This window comes from Schistocerca nitens, chromosome 3 (assembly GCF_023898315.1).
Source record: "Schistocerca nitens isolate TAMUIC-IGC-003100 chromosome 3, iqSchNite1.1, whole genome shotgun sequence".
NCBI classification, from domain to species: domain Eukaryota; kingdom Metazoa; phylum Arthropoda; class Insecta; order Orthoptera; family Acrididae; genus Schistocerca; species Schistocerca nitens.
This window is the reverse complement of record NC_064616.1, coordinates 621,583,195-621,605,204: the sequence shown is the minus strand read 5'-3', so window position 1 is coordinate 621,605,204 and position 22,010 is coordinate 621,583,195. Positions and strand designations below refer to the sequence as shown.

Below are 22,010 nucleotides of genomic sequence, written 5' to 3'. Positions count from 1 at the left end.
CATGCTACAGGCAAAATGCTACAGGAAAAATGATTCCAACCAAAAGCAATGGCCTGTTCCAGTAAAGATGGGAAAATGATAAGGGAGGAAGAACAGATAGTGGGAAGATGGGCACAGTATTTCAAAACTACACTAAGCACCAGCCTAGAAGATGAAGAGATAGCCACACAGGAGGAAAGAGTGGAGTTGGAAGTAGACAATGAAACCAATGAGGCAAGAAAGCCAACACTACAAGAGGTCTCCCAGGCTGTGCACAAGTCAAAAAACAATCGAGCCCCTGGGAAAGAAAGCATACTTGCTGAATTAATACAAACTAGTGGCGAGGCTGCAATAAAGGAACTGCACACATATTATCAGATATATGAGAAACAGAAACTGTGCCAGATAATTGGAAAATTGGAATAATAATCACCATTTATAGGAAAGGGGACAGAACAGCATGTGAAAACATTATAGGTATAACACTCCTAAGCACAGCTTATAAGATTTTCACAAGCATATTAAACGAAAGGATGCAGAAGTGTGCAGAAGGCATACTAGGGGAATATCAGTGTGGCTTTCGACCAGACAGAGGACAACTGATAAAATATTTGTGATAAGACAAATGATGGAAAAGTTCTGTGGATATGATACGTTGACAACATAAACCGGCAAGAACTATACAGAGTACTGAAAGAAGTTGGTATATGTGCTAAACTAATAAGACTAATCAGAATGACTGTGACAGAGACAAGAGCAAAAGTAAAGGTCCTTCGCAGGTGATAGTCTCTCCACTGTCCTATTCAATATAGCCCTGCATAGTGTAGTAAAGAAAATCAACATAAGAGTCACCATATTTATGAAAACTAGCCAGATATGTGCATACACTGATGACATTGCTATAGTAGGAAGAAAAATACCAATACACTCCTAGAAACATACCGGGCAAAGGAAACAGAAGCCTTAAAAATTGGCCTCATAGTAAATGAAAACAAAACAAAATATATGGTAATGTCACAATCTGAGGCCAGAAGAACCCCTAAAAACCTAAACATCAATGGGAAATGCTTCAAAGGAATGTCCTCTTTTAACTACTTGGGAGCCCTAATAACGAATGATAAAAGTATTGGAAAGGCTATAAGGGAAAGAATTACCTAGCAAATATGCAACTTTTCAAAAATAGCCTTGTTACAAGAAAAACAAAACTGCTAAAATATAATTCCCTAGTCCACCCAGTTATCACATATGGGTCAGAGGTATGGACGTTGACAGACCACGATAAAAATGCACTAAGAACCATTGAGGAGAAAATACTATGCAAAATCTATGGGCCAATATGGGAGGAAGAAGGCTGGAGAATATGCTCCATTGCCGAATTAAAAGAGTTAATACAAGGCAGGGACATAGTAAAATTTGTGAAATCACAGCAAATATGATGACTAGGACACTTGGAGCAAATGGCAGAGGATAGAATTCCAAAGAAAATGATGAAAGGTGTGATCCATTCAGCGAGGCGAAAAGGGAGACCTAGAAGAAGATGGATTGACGAGGTAACAATGTATAACACCAGTATGGGAGTCCAGGGGTGGAAAAGAGCAGCAAATAACTGAGAAATGTGGAGGAAGATTGTTGAAGAAGCCAAGGCTCACCAAGGGCTGTAGTGCTACTGAAGAAGAAGAAGAATATTTTTGCATGCCTGAGTACTTTTACTGTGGAGTTTATATAAAGCCCTGTTAAAAAGAAGAAAAACGAGTTGTAAAAGTTGTGAACTCCCAGAAACTGATTTAATTTTTATTCACAGACTTACGTATTGAATAATGAAGCATAAAGCAAATATTATGCACAATGATGTATTTTGGGGAGCTTTTATGATACAGTTTTCTCTTTTGTTCAATAAATTTTTGTACTTTGTATTATGCATGATGCTATTCCACACAAAAACACACACAAATTTCAAGCTTTCGCAACCCACGGTTGCTTCATCAGGAAAGAGGGAAGTAGAGCGAAAGACGAAAGGATGTGGGTTTTAAGGGAGAGGGTAAGGAGTCATTCCAATCCCGGGAGCGGAAAGACTTACCTTGGGGGGAAGAAAGGACAGGTATACGCGCGCAGGCGTGCGCACGCACGCACGCACGCACACACGCACGCACACATCCGCACATATACAAACACAAGCAGACATATGCCAACTCAGAGGATTAGGACTCAACAGCTTATTTAGCAGAAAGCATCTTGCCAAAACAATTCTAAACAAAAGCTTGAAGAAGACAGAAACAATAACAATAATTAGAATGCTCTCAAAGTTACAAGAAGGTAACTGAAGTAGATATAATAGAGGGAAACATTCCACTGCTTGTGTCTGTATATGTGCAGATGGATATATGTGTGTGTGTACGCGAGTGTATACCTGTCCCTGTTCCTTTGTAAAGGAACATTTGAAAATGGAGTTAAGCATTTCATGTTTTGTTTTGCTACCCTCAATTTTAGTTATATATATTTTGATACCTTCTTCAGTTAGCTTCCTATAACTTTGAGAGCATTCTAATTATTGTCATTGTTTGTCTTCTTGAAGCTTGTGTTTAGAATTGTTTTGGCAAGATGCTTTCTGCTAAATAAGCTGTAGAGTCCTAATCCACTGAGTTGGCATATGAGATTCTGTCTCTCTGCCAGATCACCACAGATGATTACCATAAACTGAGAAGTGTGAGGCATTCACTCATTATTTTGTTATTACATATGCAGGAATTTACTAGCACTATCAGCTTCTTGGGAACTGAATTCCTCTGACATTTCAGAGTTCAGTGCTGAAATGCCCCAATAGGCATTGGACAGACAAAACAACACCCAACTTTCTTAAGCGTAACCCACCACGGGATGGCTTTGAATTCCTGCCTCTTCTTTTTGGTACTATGTGCTTAGTGCTTATCATCTATAATCATCCAACAATTAATTTGGAAAATTACAGTTTTGTTAGTGGTCGGTGTGATACGACATCCTGTGGAACTTTACTGAATGCATTCTCTGAAAACTACCTACAACAGATAGTTAGGAAACCCAGTCATGAGGGAAATACGTAAATTGGATCTAATGCCAATGAGGATGTCCACATTGAAACTGGTATCAGTGACTGATGTGGTTGTGGCTACAATGATTACCAAAGTACAAAGGACAACCAAAACAAGCAGAAAGATATATATGTTCAGTAAACTAGATAAAAAATCAGTAATGTCATATCTCAGTGCGAAACTTGAAACTTTCAGCACAGGTCAGTAGAGGAACTCTGGCTCAAGTTTAAGAGACTAGTTAACTATGCACTGGATATATATGTACCCAGTAGAACATTTCATAATTGGAGGGAACCTCCATAGTATACAGTCACTGAAAAATTTTTTTCTAAGGAAGCAGAGGTTACTGCATAATAGGTGTAAAACAAAGTGTAGGGCTATAGGTAGAGAGATGCTGAATAAAACACATTTGGTTGTCATAGAGCAATGCATTAGACTATCAATGACTATTGTAGCAGAATATTGTCAAATGACATTTCACAAAATTCAAAGAAATTCTGGTTGTATGTAAAGGCTGTCAGTGGCATCAAAGTTAGTGTCCAGTCCCTAGCAAATGAGACAGGAACTAAAATTGAGGGTAGCAAAACAAAAGATAAAATGCTTAACTCCATTTTCAAATGTTCCTTTATAAAGGAAAACCCTGGAGAATTGCCCCAATTTAATCCTCATAACACTGAAAAGATGAATGAAATAAGTATTAGTGTCAGTGGTGTTAAGAAACAGATGAAATCGTTAAAATTGAACAAAGCTGCAGGACCCCATGGAATCACTGTCAGAGTCTATACTGAATTTGCGGCTGAGTTAGTCATTCTTCTAAATGTAATCTATTGTATATACCTCGAACAAGAAGAAATGCCCAAATCTTGGAAAAAGGCACAGTTCACACCTGTCTACAAGAAGGGTAGTAGAAGTGATCCACAAAACTACCGCCTAGTATCCTTTGCCTCGATTTGTTGTAGAATCTTAGAACATATTTTGAGCTCAAACATAATGAGGTATCTTGAACAGAATGACTCCTCAATGCCAACCAGTATGGATTTTGAAAACACTGACCATGTGAAACACAACTCACACTTTTCTCAAATGACATACTGAACGCTTTGGATCAAGGCAACTAGGTAAATGCAGTGTTTCTTGATTTCCAAAAGCATTTAACTCGGTATTGCACCTACACCTATTGTCAAAAATACAATCATATGGGGTATCAAGTGACATTTGTGACTGGATTTAGGACTTTTGGTAGGGAGGATACAGTCTGTTATCTTAGATGGAAAGTCATTGTCAGATGTAGAACTAACTTCGGATGTACCCCAGGGAAGTGTGTTGGGACCCTTGCTGTTCAAAATGGTTCAAATGGCTCTGAACACTATGGGACTTAACTGCTGTGGTCATCAGTCCCGTAGAACTTAGAACTACTTAAACCTAACTAACCTAAGGACATCACATACATCCATGCCCGAGGCAGGATTCGAACCTGCGACCGGAGCGGTCACGCGGTTCCAGACTGAAGCGCCTAGACCGCATGGCCACACCGGCCGGCTACCCTTGCTGTTCCTGTTGTGTATGAATGACCTTGCAGACAATATTAATAGTAAAATCAGGCTTTTTGCAGATGATGCAGTTGTCTATAATGAAGTACTATCTGAGAGAAGCTGCATGGATATTCAGTCAGATTTTGATAGGATTTCAATGTGTTGCAGAGATTGGCAACTTCCTCTAAATGTTCAAAAATGTACAATTTTGCACTTCACAAAATTAAAAAATGCAGTATTGTGTGTCTATAATATCAGTGAGTCACTATTGGAATTGGCTAACTCATACAAGTACCTGGGTGTAACACTTTGTAGGGGTATGAAATGGAATGATCACATAGGCTCAGTCATGGGTTAGGCAGGTGGTAGACTTCGGATTATTGGTTGAATACTGGGAAGTGCAACCAGTCTACAAAAGAGATTGCTTACAAATCACTCTTGTGACTAGTTCCAGAATATTGCTCAAGTGTGTGGGACCTATACCAGATAGGACTAACAGGGGATATTGAACATAGACAGAGAAGGGCAGCACAAATGGTCACAGGTTTGTTTAATCCATGGGAGAGTGTCACAGAGATACCGAAAGAATTGAACTGGCCGACTCTTGACGAGAGATGTAAAGTATCCTAAGAAAGTCTGAGAACATCATTTCAAGAACTGGCTTTAAATAATTACTCTAGGGATATATTACAACACCCTCCATATCACTCACATACGGTTTGTGAGGATAAGATTAGAATAATTATTGCATGCAAAGAGGTATTCAAACAATCATTCTTCCCATGCTCCATAAGTTACTGAACAGGAAGAAATACTAATAACTGGTACAATGAGAAGTAGCCTCTGCCATGCACCTCACAGTGCTTTGCAGAGCATAGATGTAGATGTCTTTCCAACACAGTGTTAAGAAATTTCCTTGGACTCTTGCACTTCATAGTGTGATTTCTATTTAGATTTTCTTATGGTTCCACAAGAACAGATTTTGCAACTTTGAATTCTGAAGCAAGCATAAGATTTTTATAAAATTTGTCTGTAAAGGAAGTGTAACTCTTTGCAGACAAATCACTAAGCAAAGTCATAACATATGTCATAGTGACATGCTTCTTACTTGCATAAGCAGTGAAATTCTCGATAAAACATACTGTATAAGTCACTTCGTTAAGGTGTACAGCTGTGTTCACTTGGTTTTTTTGGCATGTACTGCTTGATATCTGCAGGGAAAATCTAATTTACACATCTTTTAGCCTGTAACCGTGTTTTGAGGTAGTGGATATGGTGGCTGGAAATTAGCACACAGTTTCTTTTCTGCTGTGTATCATGCCCAGTTTATCCTTTTTTCATAGCAAATTGTGAGCTATATTGAAGTGTGAAATTATATGTGATGTAGTCACAGACTATGAGTTTTAGACACAAATTTCATATTGTTAGGCATTTCAGAAAGTAAATTACACATGTCATTTCATGCTAAGATCATTGTGTAACAAGAACGACACATGAGGATGTCAAATTAAAGGCCTTTCATCTGTTAACTTTCAACCTTATTTTATTGGGCAACCAGTTCAAGCATTTTACTATGCCATTTTCAGGTCCCAGAGAAGTGTTGTAGATTATTCCTACACATCGGTCAGGGGCCTGAAGGTGATGTAGTAAACTGGTTGCCCAATAAAATAAGGTTGAAAATTGATGGCTGAAAGGCATTTAATTTGACATCCTATTTGAACAGCCGAGTCCCACAACCATTGCTAAGAAGATGTACACACAGAGTGTGGCACATTGTCAGAAGGAAGTACATGTTCTTGGGTTCCTGTAGACACAATTCCACTGCTGTATGGATAACATCACAGTGTTCATGTAAAGTTGTGTGACAGCTGGAAACATACTCTAAATATTAAGTATGCAGGACAGCACAATCCATGTGGGAAAAACATCTAAATTACCGCAGATTCACCATGAAATTCTGGATATATATGGACCAAATGCAATTTCATGTCTAGCTGTTGTGAAATGATGCTAACAGTTTGACCAAGGCCACATACACAAGAGCTATGCTGATCGGGAAGTCCACATCTTGCACTGTGTGATTTCAGCAAGCTGAAAGACCACCAGGGGGAAAGAGAATTTCCAACAAAGAGGACGTCTACACAGCACTTCTTCGATGGTCTTGTGACCAAAGAGCGGCTTTCTATCATTTAGAAATTGAATGATATATAGTGTGTTCTGACCACTGTTTACAGAGACTTGATGACTATGTTGAAAAATAGTGTTGTGTCACTTTGAAGTGTAGTGCAGGATTCAATAAAAGTAACTTGGTTTGCCATAATAATGTGCAACTTACTTTCTGAAGTCTGATGGCAACAGAATTCTGTGATCAGTGTTTTAATATATGAGCTCTCACACTGATACACATTGGCCATAATTGCCAGAAACCTTTTAATTTTGGCCAGTGTAATTACTTTCTACAGTGCTAGTGTAAAGGCAGCTGAAAGGAAATTCATGTGTTGTAACTTTTTTGTATTCCTTTGGGCATACATATTCATTTTCTACTATGTGAGTTTCATTGTGGACTGTTAAGAAAAAAAGGTGGTCTGAAGTTCCACTCTTCTCATCCAGAATAATTACACTGTACTCTCTTGAGTGTTATGTAAAAGCTTTAATATGAGATATGTTGTCAGTTTTCTTCCTTTGAATGTATCTGGCAAGAAGCTGTCACCCACACCCAGAATCTACTGCATAATTTACAGAGAAATAATGCTAATGTTGGCGAATGAAATGCCTCAATGTCAATTTTTGTCTCCTGATTATACTGCATAAATACATACATGCAAATGAATTAACAGGAATCTGAATAAAACTACTGAGTATTGTGAAACATTAATTATCTTGCTTTCCAATTTGTATACTTTGGTGTAGTCCGTATCATCGCCACAATTGTTCACTGCATCATCATCTGAAAAATCTATGTCATCTTTTTGAAAGTCACCTGTTAAGCACATTTGTCATCAGTCGAACCCCACACCTTGCTCGGTTAATACAGCTGAATCTGTGTGGCAGAAACATGGCTCTGCAAATATTCACAAAAACAAAGAAATACACATGTTGTTCTACAATTTTGGCTCTGTCTAATGATCAGTTTAGAATTACAATCTCCACTGATTATCCCAGGCAAGACAGAATTATAAGAGAATGTAAAGGAATAAACAAGAACCCTAAGATGGTGCACCCATAATATTGCAGGTGTCAAACTTTCAGGCAGTGCCAACAGTCAGTATTTCTACATACATCAAAATCAAAGACCTAAGTGTATTCAGCTACCATTCATTTTGCCCTGATATGAGGAGTCATTCACACCTCTCCCAAAAATGGTATTCCATTCCCTGATCAACATATGAAATATAATGATCTGCCCATATGCCACTCCTGCTATTGACCACATGTGTCATAGGTCATATGCATACAAAAATCAAAGTGCAAGATCTGTTACATGTGCCTGTACAAAACTTACTATTGCAGTCCTATGACTTGTACACCCTGTTGTATAGGAGGCGGAGCATTCATTCCATGTTTGAAGTCTATTATAACAACTGCATGGCTTTTATTTGGCCATGACCACTAACCAGTTGACCTTTCAAATGAACGGCCACTGCCAAACTTCAACCAATGTCAGGTTTGACCACTCAGCACAAATGGTGCTCAACACAACATGGCTACTTCACAAACTGTGTGATTAGCTTGCCTGGATTGTACATCTGAGGATTTTCCCTCCAACAGCATGTCAGCAGTTCCACAGTTCCACAGTCTTTCTGGCTCTCAATCTTTGCTAGTCCCTGCCCTACAGTTACTTATGCCCCCCTCCCCATCACTCCCTCCTTGCCCCCCTCATATTGTAATTATGTTTGTAGATTTATGAAGATTCATCATTATTTCCTTTGCTCTCTTCCTCTATTCCTTCATCCTGCTTTCCATGCCCCATTTGTGTGTACCCTTATACACCTTGTGTAACTGCCCCTGTTTGCTCCTTGATGAGTGTAAGGATGCAAATTAGGCACAGCTCACCCTTTCCTTAAGAATCTGAATATAGTAGTATCCCATAAGGGATTTATTAAGGCCTTGATTAACTTGGTCTGCAGTTAGCGTGATAAACACACTGAAAATTTGCTTTTAAATTCTGATTAAAGAGATTTCAGATGTGAGAGACGGGTTTTCATCCAAACTCTCACACTAATGTTTCATAGCTTTCAGATTTAAAATTTTAGATTGGTAGCATAATCTTCTTCTTTTATACGCAATAATGTAACTGAAAACAACAATGGCACATTCTTGTTAATCTTATAAATAATATTGTCATCTGTACTTGTTTAACAGAGACTCACCCACTGGTGGAGGCAGATGTTGGATCTCACCTACCCAGTAACATCAATGTTTACTGGTCGTGAATTCAATCATACTATACGTTCTACTTTTGGAGATACTCACATTGAAGATCTCTGGGTCCCATATTTTACAGTCACAACTGATATTACGGAAAGCTGTATGAGAGTGCATACACATGGTAAGAAAATCATGTAATTCTTAAATACATTTCTACTTAGAATTTGTTTTTATGTAAAACACTACAGCTCTAAGAGTGTCTTTCCTTCCATTACTAATAATATGTTTGGTAATATTCTTCATGTATATATTTTTATGTGCATCTCATGACTTTGCAGATAATGCTTTAGTAGTATAGGCTTACTTCAAGGAGAAAAATATTGGAATTGTAGATAATATTGATATATTAATGTGATCACCTAATAGTTGAGTATCTTATGCATACATAGCTGGGGGAAAACACACATACTAATTAGAAAGACCTAGAAAATTGTGATAAAACTGTCATATTGTAGTCTCAAAGTGACAAATCGAGAACTTCAGTAATGAGGAAAACCTGTTAACTCATAGAATTAGTTATTAATGTCTTGAAAGTTGAATAATGCAACTGTTTGGAATGGTGAATGCCTACTGGGACAGTGGCATGTAACAAATTAAAATGTTGTAAGAGAGAAGAAAGAAAACACAAGGAAAGTGCTTTGTACAGTGAGAATGGGTATAAGGAAATGAGAAAGTTTTTACACTGAGACATTACATATAATGAAACATGATGAACATCGACAATGAAGTGAGTGCTACTGCCAACATCATCACTGCACTGAAAATGGTGCACCTTACTTCTATACCAGGTTGCATATCTCTACATAATTAAATATTCCTGGCTCCAGATCTCTTTATTGTAACCATGTCTTTAATGTTTGTCGATAGAATCACTACTACTAGCTTAATAATCAATCACTAGGGCAAATCTCTGCCCAAACTGCCTTGTAATCCCTAACAACAAGACCAGTTTGGAAGCACACCATTTGTGGCAACACAAGCTAAAATGATCATAGTAATAGTTCTTGCATAGCAGTAGTTTATGTGATTACCCAAAGATCCTGTACATGCTTAAGCCATTGAAACAAAATTTTCCTGTAACGGAAGATTCACTGTGTGATCAAAAATATCCAGATATTATGATGACTTGAACTCTGTTGGGGCACCTTCAATGAAGTGTCTGTCTGTTTGCAGAGGAATGGCAGCCCAAACTTCCCCAACAGCTGAAACCAGACAAGGTAGTGATTTTGGGTTTGCAGCGTAGTCGATGTTCTAACTCAGCCCAAAGGCATTCCATTGGGTTTGAACTAGGACTGGGCGAGTTAGTCTATTTTGGGAATGATATTCTCCACAAAACATTGCCTCACAGATGCTGCTTTATGATGAGGTGCATTGTCATACTGTTGCAGTCATTGACTCTGAACCGCTACTCCACTGTGCTCGTATGCAGTACACAATTCTGTAAAACGTGTTCATATCTTTCCGCATTTAGCATTTTCTTAACTGCAATAACAACACTCCATAGCATACATAACACCACCTCTTCCGTACTTCAAAGTTGGCTCCACACGTGGTGGCGGCTAACATTCTCTAGACATTGCTACTCCACCCCTCCATCAGATTGCCACAGGGTATACCATGAGTCATCACTCCAAACCACTTGTTTCCAGTCATCCACTGTCAAATGGTGGTGTTCTTTATGCCACCTCAAGCATCGCCAGCTATTGACTACAGAAATGTGTGGCTTATGAGGAGCTGTTCAACCATTGCGCCCTATTCTTTTTAATTTACTAGCTACATTTATTGTGCTAGCTGGACTGTTGGTAGCACTTTGGAACACAAGTGATTCCTCCTGCTGATTTCATGCATGTTTTTGCAACCACCTTCCACAATGTTTGATGGTCCTTGTCCATCAGTACATGAGGTCTGCTTGGTCTTGGTCAGCTGTGGTTGTCCCATGCTTTTCCACTTCACAATCACATCACCAACAGCTGACTTGGGTAGCTTTTAAAGGGTTGAACTGTCCTTGGATTTTTTTATTCAGATGATATCCAATGGACTAATCCACATCCGAAGTCACTGAGCTCACCTTATTGATCTATTCTGCTGTTACTACTTCTCTACTGACAACACAGTACTCCCACCTCTTTTTATACTGGCAAGTTCACCACTCATGACATCTAGTGAACAGTTCTGCATTACGTAGGGGTGTCTCCATACTTTTGATAAGATAGTGTACATGTACTAAACTGTGAATCAGTTAATGTACAAATAGAGTGCGCACAGAATAATGTGGCTGGTAGATGCGCAATCAGAAGGCACACATGGGGAGAGCAGTAGTGCTGGGGATTATGGCCAGGCACAGTAGGAGAAATGCTGAATGCTGGAGGGGAAGTGCCATTCTAAACTAAAGTGTACGTTCACATTTTTTGTAAATATTAAGAAGAGCCCCCCCTATGAACCATGGACCTTGCCATTCGTGGGGAGGCTTGCGTGCCTCAACGATACAGATAGCCGTACCGTAGGTGCAACCACAACGGAGGGATATCTGTTGAGAGGACAGACAAACATGTGGTTCCTGAAGAGGGGCAGCAGCCATTTCAGTAGTTGCAGGGGCAAGAGCCTGGATGATTGACTGTGATATGGCCTTGTAACACTAACCAAAACAGCCTTGCTGTGCTGGTACTGCGAATGGCTGAAAGCAAGGGTAAACTACAGCCGTAATCTTTCCCGAGGGCATGCAGCTTTACTGTATGATTAAATGATGATGGCGTCCTCTTGGGTAAAATATTCCGGAGGTAAAATAGTCCCCCATTCGGATCTCCGGGCGGGGACTACTCAAGAGGACGTCGTTATCAGGAGAAAGAAAACTGGCATTCTACGGATAGGAGCATGGAATGTCAGATCCCTTAATCGGGCAGGTAGGTTAGAAAATTTAAAAAGGGAAATGGACAGGTTAAAGTTAGATATAGTGGGAATTAGTGAAGTTCGGTGGCAGGAGGAACAAGACTTTCGGTCAGGTGAATACAGGGTTATAAATACAAAATCAAATAGGGGTAATGCAGGAGTAGGTTTAATAATTAATAAAAAAAATAGGAGTGCGGGTAAGCTACTACAAACAGCATAGTGAACGCATTATTGTGGCCAAGATAGACACGAAGCCCGCGCCTACTACAGTAGTACAAGTTTATATGCCAACTAGCTCTGCAGATGATGAAGAAATTGATGAAATGCATGAGGAGATAAAAGAAATTATTCAGGTAGTGAAGGGAGATGGAAATTTAATAGTCATGGGTGACTGGAGTTCGAGAGTAGGAAAAGGGAGAGAAGGAAACATAGTAGGTGAATATGGACTGGGGGAAAGAAATGAAAGAGGAAGCCGTCTGGTAGAATTTTGCACAGAGCATAACTTAATCAAAGCTAACACTTGGTTCAAGAATCATAAAAGAAGGTTGTATACATGGAAGAATCCTGGAGATACTAGAAGGTATCAGATAGATTATATAATGGTAAGACAGAGATTTAGGAACCATGTTTTAAATTGTAAGACATTTCCAGGGGCAGATGTGGACTCTGACCACAATCTATTTGTTATGAACTGTAGATTAAAACTGAAGAAACTGCAAAAAGGTGGGAATTTAAGGATATGGGACATGGATAAATTGAAAGAACCAGAGGTTGTAGAGAGTTTCAGGGAGAGCATAAGGGAACAATTGACAGGAATGGGGGAAAGAAATACAGTAGAAGAAGAATGGGTAGCTTTGAGAAATGAAATAGTGAAGTCAGCAGAGGATCAAGTAGGTAAAAAGACGAGCGCTAGTAGAAATCCTTGGGTAACAGAAGAGATACTGAATTTAATTGATGAAAGGAGAAAATACAAAAATGCAGTAAGTCAAGCAGATAAAAAGGAATATAAACGTCTCAAAAATGACATCGACAGGAAGTGCAAAATGGCTAAGCAGGGATGGCTAGAGGACAAATGTAAGGATGTAGAGGTTTATTTCACGAGGGGTAAGATAGATACTGCCTACAGGAAAATTAAAGAGACCTTTGGAGAAAAGAGATCACTTGCATGAATGTCAAGAGTTCAGATGGAAACCCAGTTCTAAGCAAAGAAGGGAAAGCAGAAAGGTGGAAGAAGTATATAGAGGGTCTATACAGGGGCAATGTCCTTGAGGACAACATTATGGAAATGGAAGAGGAGTTAGATGAAGATGAAATGGGAGATACGATATGCGTGAAGAGTTTGACAGAGCACTGAAAGACCTAAGTCGAAACGAGGCCCCGGGAGCAGACAACATTCCATTAGAACTACTGACAGCCTTGGGAGAGCCAGTCCTGACAAAACTCTACCATCTGGTGAGCAAGATGTATGAGACAGGCGAAATTCCCTCAGACTTCAAGAAGAATATAATAATTCCAATCCCAAAGAAAGCACTTGTTGACAGATGTGAAAATTACCGAACTATCAGTTTAATAAGTCACAGCTGCAAAATACTAACGCGAATTCTTTATAGACAAATGGAAAAACTGGTAGAAGCCGACCTCGGGGAAGATCAGTTTGGATTCCGTAGAAATGTTGGAACACGTGAGGCAATACTGACCCTACGACTTATCTTAGAAGAAAGATTAAGGAAAGGCAAACCTATGTTTCTAGCATTTGTAGACTTAGAGATAGCTTTTGACAATGTTGACTGGAATACTCTCTTTCAAATTCTGAAGGTGGCAGGGATAAAATACAGGGAGCGAAAGGCTATTTACAATTTGTACAGAAAGCAGATGGCAGTTATATGAGTCGAGGGACATGAAAGGGAAGCAGTGGTTGGGAAGGGAGTGAGACAGGGTTGTAGCCTCTCCCCGATGCTATTCAATCTGTATATTGAGCAAGCAGTAAAGGAAACAAAAGAAAAGTTTGGAGTAGGTATTAAAATCCATGGAGAAGAAATAAAAACTTTGAGGTTTGCCGATGACATTGTAATTCTGTCAGAGACAGCAAAGGACTTGGAAGAGCAGTTGAACGGAATGGACAGTGTCTTGAAAGGATGATATAAGATGAACATCAACAAAAGCAAAATGAGGATAATGGAATGTAGTCGAATTAAGTCGGGCGATGCTGAGGGAATTAGATTAGGAAATGAGACACTTAAAGTAGTAAAGGAGTTTTGCTATTTGGGGAGCAAAATAACTGATGATGGTCGAAGTAGAGAGGATATAAAATGTAGACTGGCAATGGCAAGGAAAGCGTTTCTGAAGAAGAGAGATTTGTTAACATCGAGTATAGATTTAAGTGTCAGGAAGTCATTTCTGAAAGTATTTGTATGGAGTGTAGCCATGTATGGAAGTGAAACATGGACGATAAATAGTTTAGACAAGAAGAGAATAGAAGCTTTCTAAATGTGGTGCTACAGAAGAATGCTGAAGATCAGATGGATAGATCACATAACTAATGAGGAGGTATTGAATAGAATTGGGGAGAAGAGGAGTTTGTGGCACAACTAGACTAGAAGAAGGGATCGATTGGTAGGACATGTTCTGACGCATCAAGGGTTCACCAATTTAGTATTGGAGGGCAGCGTGGAGGGTAAAAATCGTAGAGGGAGACCAAGAGATGAATACACTAAGCAGATTCAGAAGGATGTAGGCTGCAGTAGGTACTGGGAGATGAAGACGCTTGCACAGGATAGAATAGCATGGAGAGCTGCATCAAACCAGTCTCTGGACTGAAGACCACAACAACAAGAAGAGCCCCTCCACGACCACACATGCGTGGTGACCATTCAAAAAGATCATCTGCTTTGGTTAGTATCTAAAATGAATTCTGCTGAAAATGTAACAAAACCAGTGATTTGTTTTTGTCTGGCTTGTTAAGCATTTGTAACATTAACAAAACTGTAATGAATGGCAAATCTTGAGTAAAACTTACATTTCTCTGGTTGCCATGTTAAAATATGCTTCTTTTGCCAAAAGGCAGTGGAGTTTACACTGTGTCACCTCACTAACATGTTGTGCAGACTCAATTGAAAGAGAATTCTGTATCAGTGATTTATTAAGTGAGGAGCTGAGGGAAATTAAGGACAATAGCTTGGAAAAGCACATCCTGAGACAAAAATAAACATGTCTTCACTTATGTTGTTCCAAAACCTACAGCTTTTCTCATTCCACCAGCTATCAATGGCCCTTAAAAATTATGTTCTTTTGTTGAAAACTCTGTAATTGGTGGAATAACATGGTAGATAATGAATGAATTTTTACACAACAACCATATGGAGAAATGCTCTCCTCTTTGCGTGCTATCATTTGCCAAAGTATCATTCCAATATCTCAAACCATTTATGATGTATGAGGAATTTTACAGCTATTTTATTCTGGGATTATCGCTGATGCGCACGATTGTAAATGAGTACACTACATAAAATAAATTTTCTCTAGATTGGTGACAGATAGAGACTTCCACCCAAGTCTAAGGAAGAATTCAATATGTTAGCTAATGCATGAGATGCTAAATCAAAGCAACCCCTATTTTTCATTGCAAGCTTTTTTGAATTTGCCACAGTGTCTTATTTAAATGCAAATATCATAATAACTTGCCACCGTTAATGAAATGATACATCATCATGATGCTCACATATAAAGCTATAAGTAACACAAAAATGAAATTTTGTAGCCGAATAATTTTTATAAAAATTGTTCAAGATTGAAGGGCACGCGCCTGGATTCTGTCACCACCGACCAGCCAGAAAGGGGCAAACACTGTCATTCTCCCCTTCTGAATGTTTTGCCATACTCAAGATAGTCCTGCCTCTCTCTGAACCTGCACACAAAATAAATTAAGTAAAAGGTCCTAAAAGTTGTTCTCTTTTCTTCAGGACACGTATGTCAGGGACAAGGATGTAATGTTAGAATTGTACAGCATTTGAGAGTGAATGTCAGAAGCTGCACTCTAAAGCTATTTTTACACTGCCAGTGTTTAATTATTATGGTTATGGAAGCCTGTGTATGTAAAATGTGGATGAGAATTTGTTGTGGCATCAGTGGTGTTACACAAATTTTTTCTTCATAGGCTGGAACACAGTTTATGAGGAATTCCAAAAAATCTTCATGGTCCTTCCCTTCATTACTTCTCTTTCTTTCCTACCAATCAAGTAAAAACTAGAAGAGGGGTAAAAAATGTGATCCCTTCTAGCTGTGGTTTTCATTGTTCATATGATGGAAGAATATAGCATTTCTACTGCCATTAGTGTATTTGTAAAAGCATGAGTATTAACTACAATTTTTCATCGTATTACTGAGGAAGACATAATTTCTGTTGGTATTAAATAATGTAAAACTATTATAGTATCTTTGAAGTTTCTATAATATCTTGTCACACTCCTCCTCCTCCTCCTCCTCCTCCTCCTCCTCCTCCTCCTCCTCCCTTTAGTAATACTCTGTCATTCCAAAAAAAAAAAAAAAAAAAAAAAAAAAAAAAATCACATTCAACATAACCTTTTAACGGACAACCAGCTTATTAAATAACTTTATCAGACCACACAACAGTCCTTCAACCATCTCCATCCATCAATGGCAGCATAACTGCACTGTTGAGTGTCCTGTTATTCTGTTGAACTCTACAGATTTTTTTGGCTGGGGGAGGAAGAGGGGGTGGTTTGTTTAACTGATATGGAAGACCTCTTCCATATCAGTTAAACAAACCACCCCCCTCCCAAAAAAATTCTATAGAGTTCAACAGAATAGCAGTACCGTCGCCAGCACCAGTACTACTTCACCCTATCCTCTTTCCCCATCACTTCTGATGATTTCACAGTCTTCAAACACATCCTACATATGTCCCCTACCCCAGCCCCCCCTCTATCACTTTCTATCCTCTGCCCTTCCCCCTCTCCCCCTTCCCAGTTTTGTTGCACACTATCAACTTCAGTATCTAGATTGTATTGTAATAGATGTGCCTGATGGTTTCTTATGTCATTTACGGGTATGGTGATCACTACTACACCTAATTATTAGAGGTACCTTTGAAAATGACAAATGCTTTAACTATTCTTTTCAGATAACAAGTATAGGACACTTACTTTTATCAGACTTGTTGCCTTCTGTGACTATCATGATATCCAGTTTCCAGTGTGTTTTAATTTTTAATCCCAGCATATTCTCCATTTACCTGAGAGAGAGAATATTTACTATAAATATAGTCCCATGATCAAGAATTGTATGAACCAGAATGATTTTTTTTTCATAGAAAAATGTAACAATTTCATATTTAAGTTGCATAACCAATCCCAGTGAATGGATTTTTAAATAAACTGTAAATATTGAAAAATTTTTTTGTTTCATGCCGTTACTATGAACACACGTCACCAAATAGCTGCATGAATTTGATGCACAATGACATGCAAAATGTTGCTAAGCTTCATAGTACATTGTTAATGGACGATTCGTGTGTTGCATAAATATGCTTCTGCACAATTTTGGAAACTCAAATATTTAAAGATAAACCACCAATTATCATTATTGCTGTTTATTTACCCACACACACACACACACACACACACACACACACACACACTCGAAAGTATGTCTATGAAGCCTATCAAGACAGTAGTCCTTGGGTAAAAATTTTGATGATTGCCTCCATCATTGTCATCAGGGGCTAAATCTGACTGCTGTGAAACTGGCAAGGCTCCCATTTTCATGCCCAGAGGACAGTGTCTGACTGGCTGGTTATGTAACAAATAGCACATTTTTAGGTGATGCCATCTGTATCCACAGATTACATTTGTACTCCCTATCCAGTCTCTCTTGGATGGACCAGAATTCTGAACACAAGGTAGTGTTTATTTAACAGGCTTGGACACCACAGATTTTTCAAAATCCCTGTATTTAAGGTGATGTTCAACACATCGATCGGCAACAGTCCATGTAGACTGCCCCGCGTAACTGCTGTTGCAACACAGAATGGATGCTACGCTGTGTGTTGATCCTCTAGGCTTGGTTGGGTGGCATCATGTCCTAATTTCCTTGACAACGTTCTGTCGTGGACAGAATATCCACTCTTTCTAAACAGCATCATCAGGTGATTGACCTTGGAGCTGAGGTAATCCTTGTCCGAAATAGCCCTGGCTCTGTGTATTAGGGTTTTTAGCACAGCTCCCTCTGAGCTGGATGGTGGAAGCTATGCCTTTTGAGATATGGGTCTGTATGCATAGGTTTTCAATAGACAGAATGGCCAAATTGTCCATGTGCTTTTCATTCAACCAGTACAGAGGCAACTTCCCTATCTTCTCTGTCTCCATTGCAAATTTGCAAATCTTTTTTTATATATACCATTCATATGCCACTTTAAAAATGTATATTCTGCATTTCTGAAGAAGCAGGATGGATGGAGGGGGCACTGTAGAATGCTTATTCTTTGACACCCTCTGTGTAAAAATTAGGTGTGGCTGGTGACAAGTGGCAAACCCGTGTCTGTTTCATCAGTCATTTCATAATAATTTCCACTACACAAAAAATATGTGGTTATCAAGGCTTGTCAGAACAGTTTTAAAATGTTGTGAGAGAAATGAGTGGCCAATTGTTTTAATGTGTTTTCTACTGGCACTGTTGTAAAAAGGGAGACCATGCCAAGGCTTATCACGATTTCACAAAACTTACTCTCATCTGATTTATGATGATGCCAATGATGGAGGCAATCGTCAGAAGCTTGGGATTTTAACCAAATTTGATGTGGCAAGTTAACTGAGAACTTTTTATTCACACTACATGTGCATTTAGATAATTTTAAACAAATTTCTACAATCAGATATCGTTTTAATTTCCTTATAAACTGCAAGCTTGTGTTACAGTACATTCAACCAAAATTGAGTGTGTTAGTGACGTAATTTTGCATTTCCCTCTAATTAGTGAATGTGCTTTAAATCCTCATTTATATTGTGTCAGACTTCATCTCGGTATTTATGTAATGTCAGACAGTGTCTTGGTGTTTCTGTTGTGTTAGACTATATCTCAGTATTTCTATTGTGCCAGACTACATCTCAGTATTTCTATTGTGTCAAACTAAATGTAGATATTTACATTTATATAATGCATACTTCCTATCACCAACAAACCACAACACTTACCAATATTCAGCATGGTGTTCATTATCAAATTAAAAGTATAATAATGTCAACAAGTATATGCAACAACCTGATGATTGACCCCAACTAAAGGCATAGCATAATTTAAACACCTATTTAAATTTAATTGTGGCTTTTTCAAGATTACTTTCACTTTATTAATTGCTTTTGAAGTTCAGCTTTCAATGAAATTGGTGCTACGTAATTATGGTAAGTCCACTTTAATATGAGAGCAGTCTTAAACTAAGATTTATACCTTAATTTGTCTGTTGCACATGTGGAGACGATGAGAAGGGTTACAAGTGAAGTTTTCACTGCTAAACTACTGAAAGGGAGAAGGTAATGTAGATGCAGCAGACAATATGGACACATTTTATGCTGGTGTTAACACTTACATAAAAGGAGCTTCTTGGTAAGACACATTTAATAGTGGCAGCATTATTGACATAGGAGCTTGTACTATTTGAATATCAGTGTATTAGACTCATTTAATTATTACATATGTACTTGCATTACAGAGAATCACAAATACAAGAATATTTATATGGTGCAGAAATGGAGAGGAACAAGAGTGATTAAGTTATGTGAGGGTGACAGCAGCAATAGCAGCGACTACAACAGTGCATTGGTGTGGTGCTAGTAGTAATGGCAGTAGTAGTGATAGTAGTAGAGAAGGCTTACGCCAAATAGTGTGCTACCTATTAAAACCCATTATTAACAGCTTAGCAACTTCACTTTAAATTGTTACAGAAATTGGTATATCACAGAAATCAACTGAAACATACGTGTGTGTGTGTGTGTGTGTGTGTGTGTGTGTGTGTGTGTGTGTGTGTGTGTGTGCGTGTGTGCGTGTGTGCGCGCGCGTGTGTGTGTCAGGGGGGGGGGGGGGTTATATATGTATTTTTAATCTTATCATCCACAGCTGACAGTATGAAAGATAAGTCTTTCAGACAAAAGCCCTGACTTGAGTGTTTCTTGAAGCATAAGTAACGTTATATTGCATTTAGGATAAAGTAGGCAGTGGCAACTTGTTTTAAAGCTGTGGTAGTTACCCTCAGGACCAGACAGAAATATATAAACAAAATCAAATGAATATTCAGGTATTTCTAACAGTTTTGTCAAGCAGTGTAGCGTGACAGAAATTTTGCAAACAAAATTAAACATATATATGCGATGTAGTTGGGAGAAGGGGGAAGGATGGAGGACAGAATAATAAAAGTCAAATTCAAAGAAAATTTTCACAGTCTCATGTTGCACTACTGGTAAACATTAATTCTTGCCTCACATTTTTCTCTTATCTTAGTGTGGTACCATATAATTTGGATCAGTGCTTTAGTAAACATATTGATTATATGACAGCAAAGTACATGTGATACATTGACTCATGGGTGGGACTTGGTTTTCTGTATATTTTCAACATAAAACTTTGGATTGAGAACTAATTCAATTGTTGAAGGCTCATATGAACTATATTGTAAAATTCCATCTCTGCGACTAAAAGTTTGTGTGTGTGTGTGTGTGTGTAATTTTTCTCGAAATTTCATATTATGTGCACAATTGTCATTATTTGACGGGTACAGGCATATTCATTTCTGCGTGTTCTGTTTCTATAGCCACATGCTGTATTTCTTAAGCTAGTGAATATCTATTTTAACTAACTGACAGAAGGTTTGCAATATTTTATATGTTATGTCTGTAACATAGTCAATTGACCTTCCAAAGTAATTTTATGTATTTGCTATTAATGGAGCATTTATTAGTGGAACAATTACCAGGGGAATTTACTGTCTTGATTCTCTGACAGAAAAGGTAAAGAATAAAACACTGTTGTTCATGTAAGACTGAACACACAAAAAATAAATTCAGTGTTACATAATTCAGTCACAGTAACTTTTGAAAAATAGAACAAATCATTCAAAAAAAACTTTGGAACCAGTGTGCAAGTGATTCAAACATTTTACAAATCTTGAAATTTAGGATCTTTTTCTTGTGTGGCAAGAAACAGCAGAGCCATGCCTGATAATAAAGATTATATTTCCACCAATTATATTGGGTGCATTTGAGGATCTCTCATACAGTATTTTGGGTTCATTTTCCAAAGTTGAATGTGTAAGTTTCTTATTTCGTAAACAGTGAAATATATTTCAGGTTCTTTGTGGCGCTATATAAGAGCATCTATGTCCCTCTCAGGATACATGCCACCATTGTGTGATCCCTCTGATGGCCACCTTCTTCTTGATGGTGGCTATGTCAACAACTTGCCAGGTAAAGTAAAAGAACACTTTGACCATCCTCATGGTCTTTATTCCTAAGAAATTGTTTGACTAGCCACTACACAGTGCACGTATCTGCTGCCTTTTTGGTATGTAAAAAGTAAAACTGTTCTGGTCCTTAATGCTTCAGAATAATTACTTATCAACACTGTCTTTTCTGCTTGTTCCTATAAAAGTTTGGGAAGTTTTTCTTTCTTCTCATAATCTTACTGTGATGTTCTGCAGTTTATTTGGTTAGCTTTTATGTCTATTTCAATTTACCCTTTTTATTACTTTCTGTTCTTAAGACATTTTCTTGGTAGAGAAATATCAGAGTACTTATTACATTGTTACAGGAGCTTTTTATTACTGTTAGGAACACTGTTAAAAAGAAAGGGCACTTTGGTTTATCACTACAGCCGCAGTACCTAATATCACTGACTTCACGTGTCAGTGTCATGTAACTAGAATTGGTATCTACCTGATCAGTATAGAAATTGGTAGTATTTTGTAGCTTGGGTCTGGATAGAAAAAGTTTATTTTTCAGGGCAAGTATTTGATGGGTGTGTGCATACCATTAGGTGTAGAGTATACCATTAGGTGTAGACTTAACCAGAAGTGTGTAGTAAGCAAGGGAAATCATATTAAAGGTGTCATCAACAA

General features: G+C 38.3%; 1 protein-coding gene across 6 annotated transcripts in view; it reads left to right on the top strand.

Moving 5' to 3' along the window:
- The window catches only part of LOC126248562 (neuropathy target esterase sws), a 228,076-nt gene that overhangs the window by 158,968 nt on the left and 47,098 nt on the right, over nt 1–22,010 (top strand). For 5 of the 6 annotated variants that reach the window (XR_007545508.1, XR_007545507.1, XM_049949656.1 and 2 more), the window contains exons 21-22: nt 8,939–9,125; nt 21,244–21,360. Coding sequence is in view for 4 of the 6 variants with exons in the window: in XM_049949656.1 (XP_049805613.1) it covers nt 8,939–9,125; nt 21,244–21,360 (304 nt within the window). In the remaining 2 variants the exon portion in view is untranslated. The remainder of the gene's footprint in view (nt 1–8,938; nt 9,126–21,243; nt 21,361–22,010) is intronic. The other variant, XM_049949654.1, reaches the window with a different exon arrangement.